General features: G+C 44.7%; 1 protein-coding gene across 4 annotated transcripts in view; it reads left to right on the top strand.

The window, feature by feature from the left end:
* EPHA4 (EPH receptor A4) overlaps window positions 1–18,858 on the top strand; it is an 89,024-nt gene that overhangs the window by 32,650 nt on the left and 37,516 nt on the right. For 3 of the 4 annotated variants that reach the window (XM_052685790.1, XM_052685793.1, XM_052685794.1), the window contains 2 exons: window positions 2,856–3,011; window positions 16,155–16,493. In XM_052685790.1, coding sequence (XP_052541750.1) covers window positions 2,856–3,011; window positions 16,155–16,493 — 495 coding nt within the window. The remainder of the gene's footprint in view (window positions 1–2,855; window positions 3,012–16,154; window positions 16,494–18,858) is intronic. The other variant, XM_052685791.1, reaches the window with a different exon arrangement.

The raw sequence follows: 18,858 nt of genomic DNA, 5'->3' as shown, positions 1-18,858 counted from the left end.
CATGTTTACTTCAAGCTGACGTCCATTTAGAGTCAATGAGATTTGTTCTAAAAGAAACTGTGAGCATTTTGATACTGAAAATATTTTTCAGAATTTTCTTTGGATACAGTGCAGAGGGCCGTAACCTTGCTGTGGGTGAGGTGAATGGGAGAGAAGATGTCTGTTTGTTTTTCTTATTGTTGTTTCTCTAAGCTAACAGAAAGAGCTAATTAAGGCAAAGCTAAGGAACACAGTTTGTACAGCACACGTGAACTCATCTTCTCACATTGGAATGTTTTGAAAGCTGTGTAAGAGCGCTGCTCGTGGCCCGCCTTGCCCTGCAAGCCCTTCCTAAGACAGCAGCGGGATGGAGATCTGCAGCCAGGCAGGATGCCCATGGAGCAGGTTCTGCATGGGCTGTGTGCTGGCCTCTGAGCCAGGGAGCTCCTAGGCAGCTCTTCTGCTGCCTGCCCTGGCTCTGCTGGTCATGGCTGCGGCCGCAGGGCTTTGTGTGGAGCTGCCCTAGCAGGATTAGATTTAACCAAGAAGTGACAGTGCCACCGAGCTCTGGGAGTAAAGACTGCTGGCTTAGTGCAGCGTGTTCTCTAATGCAGTTTTGTGCCACGGTCTGAAATGTGGTGAATCTCAGAGCACACAGAAGCAAAGAGAGCTGATGGCTCTGTGCAGCTGGAGCAAAATGGCTGTGTGCGCTTCAGAGCAGTCACTGCACTGGGAGAGCCTTCTTCAGGTCTTGAAATATTAATGATTGTGGCTTAATATAGTAGAAAGCAAAATACAGTGCTTCAAACAAAGGGGAAAAATCCTTGACTTACAGTCTGTTGACCTTGCAGTACCCACTGCATCCATCTATTACCTGTGAAGGGAGTGAGCAGAGGAAGGATCCTCAACCCTGCTCCGTTTTTCTACCTTTCCAGTAAAACACTGGAGTCAGTGCAGAGCTTGCAGCTGTGAACAACACCATCAGAGTGCTCTGATACTGGGGAAATGCAAAATGTAGCTCTTCATTTAATAACTTCTGTGAACAATCATGCTCACATTAAAATAATGTTAGAGTTCATGTGTTCTTCTTTGAAACCCTTGAATAGCAGACGGAAGCAGTTAGTGTGCTCTCCACTTGGACTCCTGTTTCCCACTGTACTGACTGTGCTGCTGGGCTGAGGCAGAAGAGCAGAACCAGGACTGAGATCTCAGCTCAGAACCAGCTGCTGTTCAGCTGGCTGCAGGAGGGCTTGTAGCAATAGCACAGCTCGTTCACCACGTATTGCAAAGAATGGAAAATTAATTTCTTTTTTTTTTTTTTTTTTTCCTTTTCCTGATCCATTCACTTCACAAGCAGGAGCCATGGCTGTGCCCAGCTGACAGTCTGTGCCCAGGGTTGTGCCGTGCTGGGGGCACGCTGCTGATTTGGCCCCACCACTCCTCCTGCCAGCACTACGGTTTCTGATTCTCCTCGAAGCCCCAGGGCCATTTGAAGCAGGGCCAGAAAGCACCTTGCGAGTTGAACCTTATCTAATTGCACGATGTGTGTAAACTCCGGAAGCATAAATCTCAGTCATTTGAGCAATGTGTTTTTATAAGATTCTCTGGTCCAGTGGCAGCCAAAGCGAGCAAAAGCGAGCCGGTCTCCCAGCGCTCGTGCAGATGGTGCACGGCACGTCGTAAAGTTAGGGCTCGTTAGGGAAATTCCAGAAATGGCTTTGGTTAATGAGGAAAGCAACTTGCTGGTTTATAAATGTGTTACTAAACCCCTCCCCGTTCCCAGTATGGACAGCTTCATTAAAGAAGGGGAGGGAAAGGAGAGCAGCTGATGGAAGGTGAGCAGGAGAAGGAGCCTGGGCTGGACAGGGCCGGGTGGGAACTGTGCACTGCACTGGGCAGGGAGACGGGACTGTGGTGCTAGGGCAGTGATAAATGTCAACGTGTGAGGGGACTTGGTGTTAGGGCAGCGATCAGTGGCCAAACATGAGTGGGAGTAGTGCAGCAAATGCCTGGAACTACCTTTCCTTTGTACATGTTTGTCTACTTGCGTGTTTTCTCTTTGTCCATAGTGCTGAAAGCAGGGTGGTGGTTGGCTTTTATCTCGAGCCAAGGGAGAAATTTCTGAGATGGCATACGCGTTAGCCACTGTTAAAATGTGTTATTAATGATACTAATGAGTTTTTTCCAAGTGATGTAAAAGTACCCATCCGTGTAAGCATTGCACTTACAAAGATGATGTCATGGAAAGCTTGCCAAGCCGCACATGGGACCTCATGCCAGTGGTGCAGTCAGTGATGAGTCCTGGCTTCGGGGAGGGGAGAGCACTGCTGATTTCCTCTGCTGGGGATCGGGAGCCAAATTAATTCTGCCTTTCCAGGAGGGAGATGAGCCATTTCCGGGCATGTCAGGCACATGGCCTCACTGCCAATCACAGTGGGTTCCTGTCCCATTCCCTCTTAAAAATTGGCAGGGTCTGGCTGTCAGCTGCCATTCCTTAAGCGGTCATAGAATGAAGCAATTGCACCCTTTTGTTGCATGCTCTGGTGTCTGTGAATGCAGGTGGACGTGGGTTAAACAGCGTGCAGCTCCACAGTAAGCACAAAGAGGCAGCTGATTTTCTGGCAGCGTCAACACAAGTCCATAATTTTTTTTGCCATCTCCAAGCCAAGATGGCTCTTGCTGGAATTAGAAATTGGTATCTCCTGACATAGGAGTACTCATTAAGAGTATGATGATTTTAATTCTTCACCTGGGGCTAAGAGGACATCATTAGATCCTTTTGAAATGTCTCCTGCCTTGATTTTGAATAAGTAAGGCAGAGATTTATGGCCACAGTCTGGGCAAGTAACACTCTCCCTTCCTGTCCCTCTCTCTAGCTTGCAAAATCGGATACTACAAGGCGCTCTCGACAGATGTTGCGTGTGCCAAATGCCCGCCTCACAGCTACTCCATCTGGGAAGGCTCTACCTCCTGCACCTGCGATCGGGGCTTTTTCCGAGCTGAAAATGATGCTGCGTCCATGCCCTGCACTCGTAAGTTGGTATTTAAACACTTTCTTCCCTTTCCATCGCCTGTTTCTCATACTGCTTGGAGAGCTGTGTCTAAGAAGTCCTGCTTCTGATAGCAGTGTCCATTAGCTACTGCAGCCCTTTGCAGAGGAGGTTTGCATTTTGGATCACGCTTCTGGGAGAGAAAACACTAGTTTTCAGCCCTGAATTCCTAACAGTGATATGGTTGCACTGACCCTTGAGAGATTACAGTCTAAAGACTTGCAAGCTTCAGCAATGGAAGTAATTACAGGTCTAATTTCCAGTCTGAGGACCTGTCTAGTAGATGACATCACTCTCCATATTTAAATTATTGGTATTTCTAGAAATTGTGACATCTTTTTTTTCATAATTATACGATAAGGAGTAAATATATAGTATTTATTTATTCATTAAATATCTAATTTGCACAAACTATTGCTGATGCCCCTTAGGAATATAGGAGTGTTCCTCCAAAAGGCATGGTAATAAGAAATTTTAAACCATAATGAATAAAACCTCCCCAAAAGTATGGTTTACTTTATCCTTTGTATATAAAGACATCCTTTGTATATAAATACATCATGCACAGCAAATGGAATTATGCTTCAGTTCCACCAGAACATTTTCAGCATGAGAAACAAAAGGCGTAGCACGCTGAGCACACCCGCCGAGTTACTGGAACAGCTCCTTGTCCTGTGTGTTGGTTAATGGGTTAGGCAGCCAAAGACCTGAGACTCTAGACATGCCCTGGTGTTAAATCGTGATCATCTACTGCCTTGGTTTTTGTTTCTGTAGGAGCAGAGTAGTTTGAAACCGTAAGTGAAAGGGCTGTATTTTACTGGGGGATATCCATGTGTGACTTTCTCTGAAAGCTATTGAAAATGCTTCCAGATTTTCGGAGTTCAACTGTATATTTATGTAGCGTGTGTGTCTGTGAGGGAAGGCTGAGATATTTCTTTTGTAACATTTTAATATATTCCAAATTCATTTTAGAGAGATGACTCACATTTGTTTCAATCTTAATTTCTCCCTTACAAGGCAGAAACAAACTATGTCCATAACTCAGCAGCACTCATCCCTTTCCCACACCCTGTGATTCCAGCTCTTCCTCAGTGATCTCCTTCCTTTCAGCTGGGAGTTTTGCTGGGTGGTGGCTGATCAGGTCTGGGTATAGTCAGGAGCAGCTGCTTTAGCTTAGTAGGAAAGCAGAGAAGTCCCTGTATCTCTTGCCAAATGCTGATTGGGGATAGAAGTCTAGCTGTGATGTGAAACCTCACTGAAGTTGAGTGGGATCGTGCTTTTTGTAATACTGTTTACACTAGAAGATTTCAAACTTGACCGTTTTGATAGGGAAAATGTCTTTAGCAACAATAAAACTATTGTTCAGAAGATACACTCGAAATATACCAGCAAAAATTTTCTCATAAAGCTCTGGTTGTAGCAGCTGACATACTGACCAAATAGAAATCAAATTAGGAATCAGCTGGTTGAATTTAAATAGGCACGTGTGGGACTGAAGTATGAGGAGAGAGCAAAATAATTCCAGATGGGGGAATTGTGAGCAAATGATATGTATGTTTGCTTACACTGCAAAATGTACTCCTGCAAGCCTAGCCTTTTTTTGTCAAGTCTTGGACTTGCTTCTGGCAGCCTTCCCCCTTCTGGTATTTGGAGGTCAGTCAAAGTTGAGGTCCCCTGTCTTGCTCTTCTATAGTGAAAATATGGAGAGTGCAAAAGAGAGGGCAAGGGCCATGGTGTTGGCCACAGTCTTCATCTCTGCAGATGTGATGTGCAGAGAGGCAAGCCAACAGCACAGTCCCACGGCCGCCTGGCCCTGGGAAGCAGGCCTGTCTCTGCACATTTCATAGCTCTGAATTTTCACCAGTAGCTTAAGAGCTGCTTTTTTTGTGATCCAACGTGAAGTAAGACTCAGAAGTTATTCTGGAGTTGGCTGGTGGGGCTGCTTTGCTCACTCACACCTTCTCTTCATTGCTGGAGCGTGGCTGTGATGGTGGCAACTGTGCAGGTCCTGGGTGCAGCCCATGGGGCCTTGTACAAGAATGGGGTCAGGAGGCTCCTGGAGGGCCATCCTTTGCCACACCAAGTTGCCTTATTCCCACGGGTTTTAGGCAAGTGCCAGGAATCGTTGGAAAGGCCTGTGTTGAAGGAAGGCCCTCCGGAAGAAACTCCCTGTTTGTCTGCCTCTCCTGACAAGATGTGGAGACAGAAGGGACCGTAAACATCAAAAGTTCTTTCAGATAGATTCAGACTCTAATCAGTTCTTACCAGTTGGTTAAACCAGGTGACAAACCCAATTCCCTTGTGCTGACAGCCATAATAATCAGGCACCTTCTTTGTTCATTATGCTCTCTTTAACCCTGGTATTCTCATTCGGCCCTGCATTTAGTAATCGCTCAGTGTGACGGCACACTAATGAAGAAATAAAACACAGTATCAGAGATCCATTCTTTTAGCAAAAAGATAGACTGTGCTCCACTGGCTTGTAAAATCAGCTTTCTGTTCACTTGGAGAGCTATTAGACCAGGTGAATAAAAGAAACATTAGGTAATTTGGAGACAACACCTGGAATGGACAGAGGATTGATCCTTTCTTTCTTATTTCTAAACAGTTTTTAAGATGAAAAACTTCAGGCTTCTTAGGATGTGTTTTTGTAAAACTTTGACCCTTGGCTATTGATTTCCTTTGCTAATAGGCTGGCTGGCCTCGTCGTTTATCTTGCCTTCTAGGTTGGGTGAGGAGGACTGTTATGACTTTCCATTAGGCTGTCTGTGCCAGTGGATGGCAGGGAATTGGTGAATTCCCTTTCCTTTCCTTCCTCACAGCTCGCATGGTACGTACTAAGCAGCTCCTCCTTCCTGATGTGCTGGTCAGAGGAGGTGCTTCAGAGTTTCCTGGTTCCAGAGCACCACTATCTGACATTTCTATCCATTGTTGAGTTGTAAAAACTGTGCTTAACCTTCAGTTCAGTCAGGCATCCAATCTAAACAAATAGGTGAAGCTCTCTGTTTAGCATTCTTCTCTGTTTAGCTCTGCTGAAGTGAGTGGTTATGTCTGCCCTAAATCTCCTACAAGAAAGGGCAGAATGTGGCTGGACGTGAGTGTAAGAGACAGTGGGCTGTGTCGGAAAGCCAGGCAGGCATAGACACTCTGACTTGCACGTACTTAACTGATGCCTCTTTTCCCTCACGCTTCCCTTGTGGGAATAATAATCATTGTGTCTGTCACCACCAAGCTGCAGAGCCGCCCTGGATCTGCCTCATTGACCTGTGCTGGGAGTTTAGACTTTGAATGCTGAAGCACAGTGGACTTGTCAGCTGTGTGCTTGGGCGTGGAGGTGGTTATGATTGACCTTGGGTTCACTTGAGCACAAACTGTGGCAAACACAGAAATTCTCCCTTTTGGAAGCATTGCAGAAGTTGCATTAGGGCAAATATTCAAACCTTCTTTGTATTTTAGTACTTGCTGAGGGAATGGGCCTTTCATAAGGTTAGCAGTCCAATGGGGAATAAACTGCCTTACCAGGACACAGATCCATAAGGCTGATTAACAGTCAGTCTCAATCATGATCCTCATTCTGGACTTTCTTTCTCTGTAAAGATGTGGCAGCGAGACTCCCTCAATCGCAGCCTGATGCAGGCAGGTGCACTTCCCACCCAGACTAATGGGTGTTGGTCCCACGTCCCCACTGTTAATGAGTCAGGTTCTCAAACTGTTTCTTAACAAACAATGCTTACATTATGAGCAAATATGGGATGGTTTTGTATTGTTTATATTGTCTGTTCAATTCTGATTATTAATGACTTTTAATTGGGAGTCCTCTACAAAATAGAGATTACCAGGCTGTCCAGCTTGAAATTTGTCTCAGTAAGTGACCCTGAAACATTTAGTCTGTTGTTCCACCCAAACAGTCACTGGTTGATTGGTATTTTGGCGTGCCCTGAAATATTTCCGAAACCGTTGCATTTAAGACGGTTTATACCAGAGAAGCTTAGAGATAATGAGGGTAAATTCAGTGAGATGCATGAGAAAAGTGCCTGCTTTAAAAGGGCTTTCTCCAGTTCAGGTTAAGAAATCGAAGAACCTGACTTGAAACGGCAAACATCACTTAGTTGTCTTTACATTCGCCTCTTCTAATTGAATTTAGCACAGTGCTGTATTTCCTCCAGAAAGTATATTGTTTTTAAATTACCATTTCAGTGCTATTACTCAAGGCCCCGGCTTCTAATGTTTTCTGACAGTTATCAGCGTAATGAGCCATAATGAAATGATGAGCAATCTACAGTGGAAACTCGATGTGGATTCCACTAGAGCTGTGTGACTGTTGTTAAAATTTGAATGCACATTAAAATAACACTGTCCTTACTTGTTCCCAAGGTTGGGGTTTTAAAAAAGGTCGGAAAGGTCTCAACACTTCGATTTCATAAATGTTAGTCTAATACATGCCCTGAGCTCAGTCTTCTGTGGCACATAATTTATCTAAGAGAGAAATATTTGACCTGCATTTTCAAAAAAGAGTGAATTTACCTACCTAATAACTGTGCTTGTGAAGGAGTAATTACACAGGAGCTGATTATTTGAGCATATGTTTATTATGGTTGCTTAGACTTTTAAATAAACAAATGTGCCCTTTTCCTACAGCTTAACTCATGCCTCTTCTAAATTTTGAAACGTACACTGATTATCACTGTTCTGGCTTTTATACAGAAGAGTAAGAAAGTGGGATACAGTGCACTGCCCTGTGGTGGCTGGTATGCTGTAGGTAGTTGTGTACTGACTGTGCCATGCTTTCTCCCCAGGACGCTTCTTTGGCACTGAGGCAGTCTAAGCCATGACATAGAAGCCTGCTCTCTGTAACGTGAAGTATCTGCCAAAGCAGTCTCTGTTCTTCTGATGCAAAATTTATGGCATAATAATTCTTCCGCACCTTTCTATCTATTCTCACGTTTGTTAAATTATTTCATTCCTAAAACATCATAGAAGATTGTTCATTATGTAAGCAGCATGTCAGAATGTCTTGTAAGGTACAGTATGGCAGCTGCAGCATCAGAGCGGTGGGTAGACAGCATGGAGACAGTGATTTTTCCTCTCCAGGTGTGCTGGGGAAATAGTTCCTCAGTTGCTGCCAGAGAGGAAGGGCTTTTGGCTGACAGGGATCCCAAAGGAAAAGGCTCTTTTCTTTCGTCTGTGGAGACAGACTGGGGGAATCAAGAAAACACTGCGTAAGGAGAAGTGGTTAAAGAGAGGAGACGGGAGTAATTTGACAATGTGTGTTTATAATCAGTAAGCTTAAATTCATCATTCCTTTAAATACAGCAACTGTTTATTAGCTGTCTTCTGATTGTCTCTCTCCAGAGCCTTAAATTAACTGAGATGTTTATTCAATTAAGCGGGGGCTTTGATTTGGTTAGTCAGGACCCAGTTCTGTAGAGTCAGTGGAGTAAATTAGAGGACTACCAGGGTAAGAAATCCAGCAGTTGGGCCAGTGACAAAATGACATATTTGTCTGGTTGGATTTCTTCCCTGTCAAACTGTCAGACAACCTTCTGGTATTCACAGTAGAGTTTTTCTTTTTATCTTGAAAGAATGAGTGGACACATGGGATGTTGTCTGCATCGCAGCATACCAGAGAAGACACGATAATGTGTCAGAGTACGTGGTGCTGCACAGGGTTCTTACAAGGCAGTTTTTGGAAGAGAAGCTCTGAGCCCACAGAATGGCACCTGCGAGCATCAGTTTTCCCACACTCTGCCAGCAGTAACTGGACCTCTTTGCTTAACTCCCTTCTGGAGAGAAGAGGAAATATCCATTGCATTGTTCTCTGTGGTAAGAAAACAAAGCCTATTGTGAAGCTGGTAACCAGGGTTCTTTGGCAGCTAAGTAGGAAATTGTACATGCCAATAAAATGGGCATTTTATCACTGGCACTGGCCCAGGATCCCTAGCTTGGCAGAACTCCCATTAAAGTCAAAGGAGTCTTGCCCGAGTAAATAAATTAAGAATTGTTTACCAAATCAGATGCCTTATTAAAACCCCATTGTAATGCTAAACATGCACAGAAAGGAGAAGAGACAGGGAAAGGAGCAGATGACTGATATTTCAAGTGGCTGCTGTGTCTTGTGGACTGTTGACTTTGGTCTCACAGGCTGTAAGAACACCTGATCTATAATGATAAATGATTGGGAACAGCTGGGCAGACAAGAAGTGTTGGTGCTTGTATAAACTGGCCACAGGAACAGGAGACCTATCCACAACTGCTGAAAGAAGCAATTAGTGGTCACAACGTATACAACTGTCACAGGAAAGTGTGTGCTTTATTTCTGAGCCCAAACTTACACGGCCCAGGAGTTTACTCTGCATTATAACTTGACATTCAGATGGGTGAAGATCAACAACTAAGACTTATCTGAAGGGCTTCACAGCTCACACACTGAAGCTTTATTGACAGCTCCACAGTTGTCCATGTTTAATGAGGCCTGATGAAATGGAAAAAGGAGGCCAAGGTGCTTTTTCTTGAAGCTGTGCCTGGCACTGCTTTGCCAGATGTTTTAGTGAGGCAACTTAAAGAATCTAAAGACATCGATCCTTCAGTAATTGCTTTCTTTGCATCCACTCTAAAAATAGTAAGCTCTTTATTTCACACTCAGCCTTGCCTACAGGGAGACAAATTTTCAGGTCATGATTGAGTTATGATATTGATTAGAATCATTAAAGGCTATCTGTACAGTAACGGCGTCGGGAGGTCGCATGGAGAGCAGCAGTGGTCACGTTGGCTGACAGGAGAGCTGAAAGCCCTCGCGCAGCCACAGCGCCCAAGTACTTCAGGTAACCCTTCAGAGACACTTGATGTACTTCAAGTGGCATTTCATTGCTCTCTGTATATGTACTCCAAAGTTCTTCGGAGTTGTTCATTGTACGGATCTTTTCTTCTTTGCACCTCTGTATTTGTCCCCTTTATTCTTGCTGTGCTGTACACAAAAGCTGCCTCTCAGATCTCGTACAGCAGAGACGTGCTAAACTTTGCACTGCTTCCGATGCCACATTTCCAGTTAGGCTTTCCTGCCATTAGACAGTTGGAAGCTTACTTTCCTGTGCCTGCTGTTCCTGTAATTCATCAAAGACTTAACTTTTAACAGCTTGTCTGTAGAATAACTGAGGCCAAGCTGCTGATTCAAATCAGCCCGTTCATACTAGACTGCTTTTACGGTACAGTGAATTGTAGCAGTCTGTTCTGTTGTATGAATCTTGTTTGTTTTTTAGCAAATTAGCTCAAGGTTTCTGAATATCCCAACTTCCCTTTGAGATCATTGGAGATGCAGAGGGTCAGCATTTCTCTGAAGCAGGCTCATGAAGAGGATGCTTTTGTCAGCCTTGGTAGGAAGCCGTTGAAGCTTACTGCCCTGTCTGACTGATTAACAAACACGGCATTGGCACTGTGCTGCATTTAGCAGTATGTGTATAGGGTTTTTCTGTTTGAGGGTGAAGTGAGAAAGCTTCCAACTGTAGCAGGCTATCGTCTTATTTTATTGTTTGTTAGAATTTTTAAACCATATCAAGCTAAGGTCTGCTTTTTTCTGCCTCAAAAAGAGTGATATTTTCTTCAAGGAGAGTATGGGAATGGTTAAAGAAGATTAAAGTCTTTTCTACATGCTTGAGGTTTTCTGATGTCTGGTGGGAATTGCCAATGAAGCTTCCTTCCGATTTCACACTGTCAGGCAAATGCAGACTGAATGCAGGGTGACAACCCACTTGAAAATAATTATCCATTGCCCTGGCTGCAGAGGCATCCGTTACCCGATAGAGAAATGTGCTTTTACACACATGCACACGCAGACTGAATTATTTTTTTAATCATTTTCTCCTTCCAGGGCTAAAAAACCTCATCCTGCTCGTTACCATCCGCATACATATCTTTTGAAAGCATCTTCCTTTTTAAAAAGGGTTACATTTTAAATGCACTGATCTGGTGACTGACAGGATGCTCATAATGAAGGCTTGCTTCTTTAGGGTATGTACTTGAAATATCTCCATTAGCACTTCCTTGGAAAGTGTGGGTTTAAACTTGTGTTTTTAAAAATGTTCTCCCACAGATATATCTTTCAACGTAATAAATATTAACCGTACCATAGGTTAATAGTACATAAATGTGGTTACAGTCCAAATACTGATAATATCAGTGTAGCCCTTACTGGGTAATGTTGCTGCCAAAACGATCCACTGCCACCCTCAGTGACTGAGGATGGAGTGGCACGAAGGAAGGGGCTCCTGGCACAGAGCTCTGCCAGGGACAGCTGGGACAGTTATGCCTGGCTAGGGAGAACTTTGTTCTCAGTGTCATCAGAGTGGGTCTCTTAAAGTCCTAAATTTCCTTTCAAGGCAGTAAGTGTCAGAACCCTGTGCTGAGGTGCTTTTTGGTTTGTTTTGTGGTGTTTTTCTATTTCTACCCGACATAGCTGCTTATTGTGGTTACTCAGGTCCATTAAAATTGGCCAGACTGAAGCCCACTGCTTTCATCTTCAATGCTTTGTTTATGGGGCATCTTAGAATAGGAGCAACAAACTTTTATTCATCTGCAGCTTTAGTGAGCAAAGGCCTCTGCAAGCTGCTCTGAATGCCTGCCCAGAGTTTGGGGCTGCTTTTTTCAGCAGTGGGCTTCTGGCTTCAGTCAGCCTGGGGCACTGAGGAGCATGTCTGGTCATACTGTGGGACAGCAGAGTCTCTCAGGAGCTGTTTTGCCTGGAATCATTTATTTCTCTTCTCCTTTCACAGCCCTTTAATCCACGCCTTCTAACCATACACTGTTGCTGAACTAAATTAACTGGTTTAGTGAAGACAGTATTCTCTATGTCAAACAAGTCTGTCTGGTCTGGATGTAGAAAACTGTAATTGAATTTACTGTATACACCCACAGAGGCTTTCAGAGAAGCACCGTGCTGGGCAGATCAGTAATAAAAAAGGAAGATGTAAAACCAGTGATATTAAAACCTTTGTCATAGCCATTTGAGTGGAGTTCCCCAGCACAGCTCACCTGCAGCTCTGCCCTCAGATCACAGGGCAGCTGTTTCTGTGGGCTTGGCTGCAGCAGGCAGGGCAGTGGCGGTGTGCCTGGCAGGCTGTGCCTTCTGTCTGGGGGCTCACAGCAGCAGCAGCAGTCCCAGCATAGCGGCGTGAGCAGTCTGTCAGGCAGGATGCTCTGTGCTTCAGCCTAGTGGCTCGGTGGGGCTCACTGCGTGTGGTGCTTTCCTTTTGTGGATGAGGTTGATCCCTGAGGGCATCTGTTCTGAAATCTGAACACGATTCTCATGGAAATATCAGTCCAAAGAAACGCCCTGTGCCGCATGGGTGCTCCCTCAGTCCCGCAGAGAGGAGCTGGGCTTCTGGCAGGGCCACCCCGGGCTCATCGCACCACTTGGGCCCTGCTGTGCGACAGGGAAGCTCCTGCAGCCTGCCTGGGGAGGCCTGTCATCCACAGAGATGGCACGGATAAGGTAGCATAGGGAGGTGTCTTGTGATCTGGCAGGAAGCAGGGAGCCGGTCGGGTGATGATTCCTATCTTTGTCAGGGATTTCGACAGCCTTGTATCAGCCTTGCAGGGGCTTGCAGGAGGCCTTTGGCTGGGAGTGGGACCTGAGCGCCTTGTAGGAATGGAGAGAGGGTAGCAGATAGTGGCAGATGGAAAATGCAGCCTGAGATTGTAGTAAGGGTGCTAAAATGCATCAGCCCTTTTAGTACAAATCAGTGCTTGTGCTGTTAACTCCTTAAAAACTGTACTCTTCCTGAATACTCGTTTGACAGGGGTACGGTATTGCCAGCTGGCCAAATCTGTCTGTCATTAAAGAGACAGACAAATAGATGCAAAGCCTATAGCTTATTGCAGCAAGAGAAAGCCAAACACAATCTGCATTGCACAACGCATTTAAGTAAATCTAATAGGAGGGTTGAGGAAGATAGCAAGATCAGCTTGACAAAGGTTTGTTGCTAAACAGACTCTTCAGTTCCCCAAGCACAGACACACTGAACTTGCTCCTCCCCAGGCCTTCCATTTGCTTCGTGGCTCAACTTATTTTGATGGCTTTATTGTGAAGCAAGGTTTGTGAGTTCCAAAAGGGGAATAAAGTGAAAAACCTCTGTCCTCTCTGTTCCCCTGTGCCTGCTTGCGGTGCTCGTGAATGGGCAGCTGAAGGATCCTGCTCTCAGTCAACCGTGCTCATACCCTGTTCTCCTTGTGATACCCAGGTCCCTCTCTGTATGTCCCTTATGCAGGTCCCTCTCAGTGCTGCTTTGCCGGTGCCTGCAGCCTCCCACGGCCACGAAAGGGTTTTTCCTCTCCTCTGGCAGCGTCTCTGTTGTCAGAAACAAAGCAAATCCTGATCACTATTGAAGGAGCAGATACGCCCTGTGTTTCAACATCTGAAACCAGGCCCATCAATCTGAAACTGTTCCCCACTCCCAGTGCCAACAGCTCCATTAACAACTATGCTCCAGAAAGAAAGGAAATTGCTTTTCCCCTCGCTGCCATGTCAGCCCACCATTTGGAAACTCCCCCGCATCTTCCTTTTCATGCTGGAGGTGGTGCGCTCATCTCTGTGACCTGCAAGCATCTGCTTCCCTGGTTTTCCGCTTCGCTGCGTCTCTGTTTAGACACTGCTATGCCCTGTCCCACATACTAATTACTGACTTTTTGCTTCTGAGGAGCTTGATTCATTCTGGCACATTTTCCCACGTGAAACTGGACCTAGAGCCTTGGAAAATATCTTAATGGACACCAGAGTAAGTCTGAGATTAACCCCAAATTGGCTGCTGTGTCTGAGCTAACAGGCACGTCTTTAGGACGGGGAGTGTAGCAACTCCCAGGGTGCAGAGCCTGGCCCTAGAGCAGTCCCAGCTGTGGCAGTGCAATAGCAGCAAGGTAACATTCTGCACGAAAAAGCTCTTTGCTTTTTCCCATCTGAGTCTCGCTATGTAGTAGCTGCTTTTTGCATACTGGGGTTTTGTCCCTGGATGTCCTCAGCATTGCTGGTGCAGAGACCAAAATTGAGGCTTGCAGCCCAGTGGTGCAGCAGCAGGGGCTGTCCCTGTTGCAGGGGTTGGGCTGTGGTATGTCTGCTCATGGCAGTAAATCTGCCTTACAGCCCTGGCTAGCCCAGAGACTGTACTTCAAAGGTTTGGCAGGAAGGGAGGATTTCTCTCCTCTCAAAATGAATATATTAATTTTGTATTTGTGAAGTTGAGCACAGAGAAGCGATCCTTGCTCAGCTGCTCTTGCAGCAGAAGCTTTCATCTAGGCACTGATGATAAGTAGTAGGTACATTTGACCTCTGTGTAATTTAACACTTTTTCCTTACCTACATGCCTCTCCCCAAATCCAAATACTGCGTCCAGTTAACATGTGTTAGGTCCTGGCAGCTTCAAGCACAGGCCCAAGGACATGATGCAGCCCTAAAAGCCTCCCCCTCTGCATTGTGCTCAGAGCTCAGCCTTCTTTGTAGCTGCTGATGAACCCAGGCAGCCACAATTCGTCTTCACCACCATTACCTTTTGATGGTTTGACTTCCTTGCTGCTACACTTGAGTCACTTCATGATTTCAGCAGGATTTCGCTATTATTTATTCAGTTTCCAGTTAAGCCTCTTGGATGCTTTTGTACCTTTGACATATGAGAGACTGAGATTAATTTATTTATGTGGTTAATCAGACTATTGGTGCTGCTTATTTTTATTTTTATTTTTTTCCGATTTCTTAACATTGGATGAATAATAAGAATTGAAAATCTGGAATGAAACTTGTAAGAACTTTCCTTCCTTTCTGCCAGCAGATCTAGTTGAACACTTTTGAATTCCAACCACCAATAATATTTTGAAAAATTTAAGAAGCTTTCATAAGCTCTCCAGTATCTTGAATGAAAACTTAATTTGTGACTTCCTACAAAATTACTTCCTGTATTTTACTGGCAGTAACACCCGCATTTACAGCTCCAGCCGTGCATAATGACTAAGGATTGCCATCTTCACTGCGGTCTGGTTTGGATGGTTACGTTCTGCCTGCTTCATTCTCTCTCTGTTCCATTTCTGTTGGGTACTGTATTTCACCTTGTGTCCTGTCCCACAGTACTGTGTGTGTAGTTCAGAGAGCCATTGTGCTCAGTCCCAGAAGGGACTGCGTTTTGATGGCTGCGGAGCTTTTTGTGTTGTATAAAATCCTTCATCTGTTTCACGGGGTTGCCAGGAATCATTCTTGTTAAATTTAAGGATAGAAAAATGTGTCTCACCTCAACTGTATTGAAATTAGATCAAGGATCACAGGATTAGCTCTTCTGCATTTTTAGTGTACTTATTGGTTCGGAGCCTGTGGGGATTGAAGCATATAAATGAGGTTTGTGCCTGTGCCTGGGCTGTGAAGCAGCCGGTGGTGCTGGGCTGGTAAGAGCCGCCATTTCCATTGCAGTGGGCCTCTGCCCCACACCTGGCTCAGACCCACTGTATGAGGAGTGTGGGGGACCTTACTTGGTGCCTGACTGCCCCCCTCTCCCCCATGCTGGAGCCAACCAGGCAGCGCACCTACAAGATGTGGGTCTTTGTTCCTGTCCTGTGGTGCGAGAGCATTGTGGGCTTCAGTTTTTGCTGAATGTCATCTGACATCAATTTGTGTGGAAAATATGGCAGTTCTGTTCCTAAAAAAAAAACAACGGTGTAATACTGAATGATCAACAGTTTCAGTGCTTGTCTGCATGTGTCTAATGGGGGACCATGAAAATCTCAAAGCGGTGGTTTGTGCATTAGATGGTTTGCACAGGAGATCATGAAAAATGAGTGTAAAATATACCAAATGAATGGCTTAGATTTCAAATCAAGTATAAGTAACACAAATGAAAAATATGATTCTTGTTCAGTTGTAGTTGAGGCTTTCAAGTTAATTTAGAGCTGGAAAATATTGTTTCTTCATCAGATGAAGAGATTAAAAATTGTCCTACTGGTTAATTTTCCATCTTCATTAAGAACACAGAGAAGTAAAATTCTGCATGATCTCTGCTGTCACTGGCTTCCATTGGGATTGCCCACACAGGGCCACAGGTCTGAAGATACTATGTGACATTCTTGCAGTAACTAAAAAGGTGGAATTTTTCTTCCTAGGCCCTCCATCTGCACCCCAGAACCTGATTTCCAATGTCAACGAGACGTCGGTGAACTTGGAGTGGAGCGCCCCGCAGAACAAGGGAGGACGGGAGGACATCTCCTACAACGTGGTGTGCAAGCGCTGCGGGGCCGGGGAGCCCAGCCGCTGCCGGTCCTGTGGCAGTGGTGTGCATTTCAGCCCCCAGCAGAACGGGCTGAAAACCACTAAGGTTTCCATCACTGATCTCCTGGCACATACCAACTACACCTTTGAGGTCTGGGCAGTGAATGGAGTGTCCAAGCACAACCCCAGCCAGGACCAAGCCGTGTCAGTCACTGTGACAACTAACCAAGCAGGTAGGAGCCTAAATGCACTTTTGATTCTGGTCTCTTTTGCCTGGTTTTTGGAAAGCTGTGGTTTCCATTAAATTTTGCATGAGAAAATGAACCCAAGGTACCCTAAGATGCGAAGCTAGGTCAGACTCTTATTTTCTGGGTTATTTATATGGATAGTTTAAACTGTTTAGAGCTAGAAGAACCGAGGAGGGTTTGAGTGGTGTAGCTGGTTACAGAATTGCGCTGCAGCGTGCTGCAAGGACACTGGGAGGCATTCTGCAGAAGCAGGACAGCACGGCTGCTGTGGAGGATGCGGAGGGGACAGAGCCAGGGCTGCTTAGCAGCTCAGCCCCTCCTCAGCAGACCCAGCACATGAGCACAGATGTGCCCGTGGTGCTGGCAGAGGGCACAGCACAACTGAGGAGCCCTGCACTGCACTTCTGCCTTCCCCAGAAAGGACTGGGTGAGATTCAGAAAGAGCGAGTAGGTGCTCACTAGCCTGCATGTTTAGCTTTGCTCTCCCTGCAAAGTCAATTAGATTCTGCCCCATTATTAAATAAATACCTCCTTAACCTGCTGCTAACAATATTTCAATTGATCAGATCTGGCATTACTTGAGAAATCCTATATGAGCTTTCATCTTCGTGCTGGCTGATTTTTGCATTTCACTCATCCGGAAGAGTGAAATGCTCTTTCTGTTTATACCTGATTATTTCAGATACCCTAAGTGCTCCCAGTTTTTTCAGTTCCTTGTGCTTGACCTAACAAAGGTTGCAGCAGAACAGGGCTTAGCTTTGATGATCATTTACATGATTTTTTCCTTTAATTACTTGAGAATATTTCTTGTTTGCACATAGCTAGGGTTTCAAGCACAGGATCCCGGTACAGTTTTTAATTTAATGAACAGAATTATATACATTTGAATGTGACACTCTTCTATTTGCAAATTAAATGTACAGACTGTGAGACTGGCTACAGGACTGTCAAACCTGTTATCTAATTGCTCACAGCACCCGTTGCCTTCAAGTCCCACAAACGTTGCAGGCATTCAGCACCTCGGAGCGTAGCTTACGGGGCTATCATTTATCTGCAGAGTTATGGTGTAAGAGACAATATGAATAATGTATATTGTGAGAATACTGGACTGTGTGTGCTGTGAATTCTGTTTCCTAGTAGAGGCACATGTAAACTAGGTATGCATAATCAAAACCTGCAAATCCAAGCTGTAGCCCACTGCACTTCAATATTAACAGTGAGAGGTGAGTTCAGTTTTGCAGTCACAGTTGCACACAAAATTGTCAAGTCCCAATTGAAGCTCCTTTGAAAATCTGGTCCATTTGTTTAGTTCTTTACATGTGCAGTTGACAGTACAGTGGTACAGTATCCCTTTCAAATTATAACTCAAAAATCAAAACTGTCTGGTGAAAAGACAGAGCCATAGGAGAAAGCTTTGGGAGAATGCTGTCATATGCTATATGAGAAGAAAGGGTTGAGAATGGCAGCAGGGACTGAGTTTTTGTGCTGTGAATGCTTAGCAGAGAGTATTTCTGACTGATTCTGGCGTGTGTAAGGATTAGTGGATGCATATATGCATAAATGAGTGGCATCCATCTACCGTGTGAAAATTCCACCATCTTATGCTTTAATATGCAAACCGAGATCTGATTGAATATGCAAATAAGAATTGATTTTGTTTATTATCCATGAGTAGCAGTTTTTCACATCAGGAAATTTGTATTTTTGCCAACATTTCCAATTATAAAACAGGCCCAGTCTATCAAATGCTTCAGAGGACTGGAGAAAACCACTGGTATATGTGAAAATTAACTCCGAGGTGCTCGTTTTCTCCTGTTCTTTGCACAACTTTGTGTATTCTTCTGCATAAAAGATCTAAATAGAAATCTGTGTCCTAAACCCATAGATCTCAGCTAAGATAAACAGTACTTGAGTATGCAAATGATCCCGCTGATTTCAGTGAAACTACTTGCCCAAGTAAAGATTGGTAAAGTTGGGCCCTTGGGTTTTACAAGTACCGATCTGTTTAATCACTGTAAATGTGTGTCTGGGGTGCAGTAAAATTCCAGTGCCACTCATTTTCTTTCACTGTATTTCATTATAAAGAAATCATGTCATGATAGAGCTCTGCCATAGACGTGGCTTTGATTTCACACCTTTCTCATACTAATGTAAAGCAACCTCAGTTACATTGCAGGAATTTCTTATTCTAAGAAAGATGAGAGTCAAACTCCTCTTTTCACAAAACTCCTTCTGTGTTTTGCTGATCAAAACAAAGCTACCAACATGGAAAATCTGTAAAGTGCGCTGTCATTTTGCTGTCTGTGTGCTTTCCAACATTTGATAGAAAAAAGCCATGTTAGCCTGGTTC

This window comes from Tympanuchus pallidicinctus, unplaced genomic scaffold (assembly GCF_026119805.1).
Source record: "Tympanuchus pallidicinctus isolate F22 unplaced genomic scaffold, pur_lepc_1.0 scaffold22, whole genome shotgun sequence".
Lineage (NCBI taxonomy): Eukaryota > Metazoa > Chordata > Aves > Galliformes > Phasianidae > Tympanuchus > Tympanuchus pallidicinctus.
Note: the sequence above shows the minus strand (reverse complement) of the source record. Positions and strands in the feature narration are given on the sequence as shown.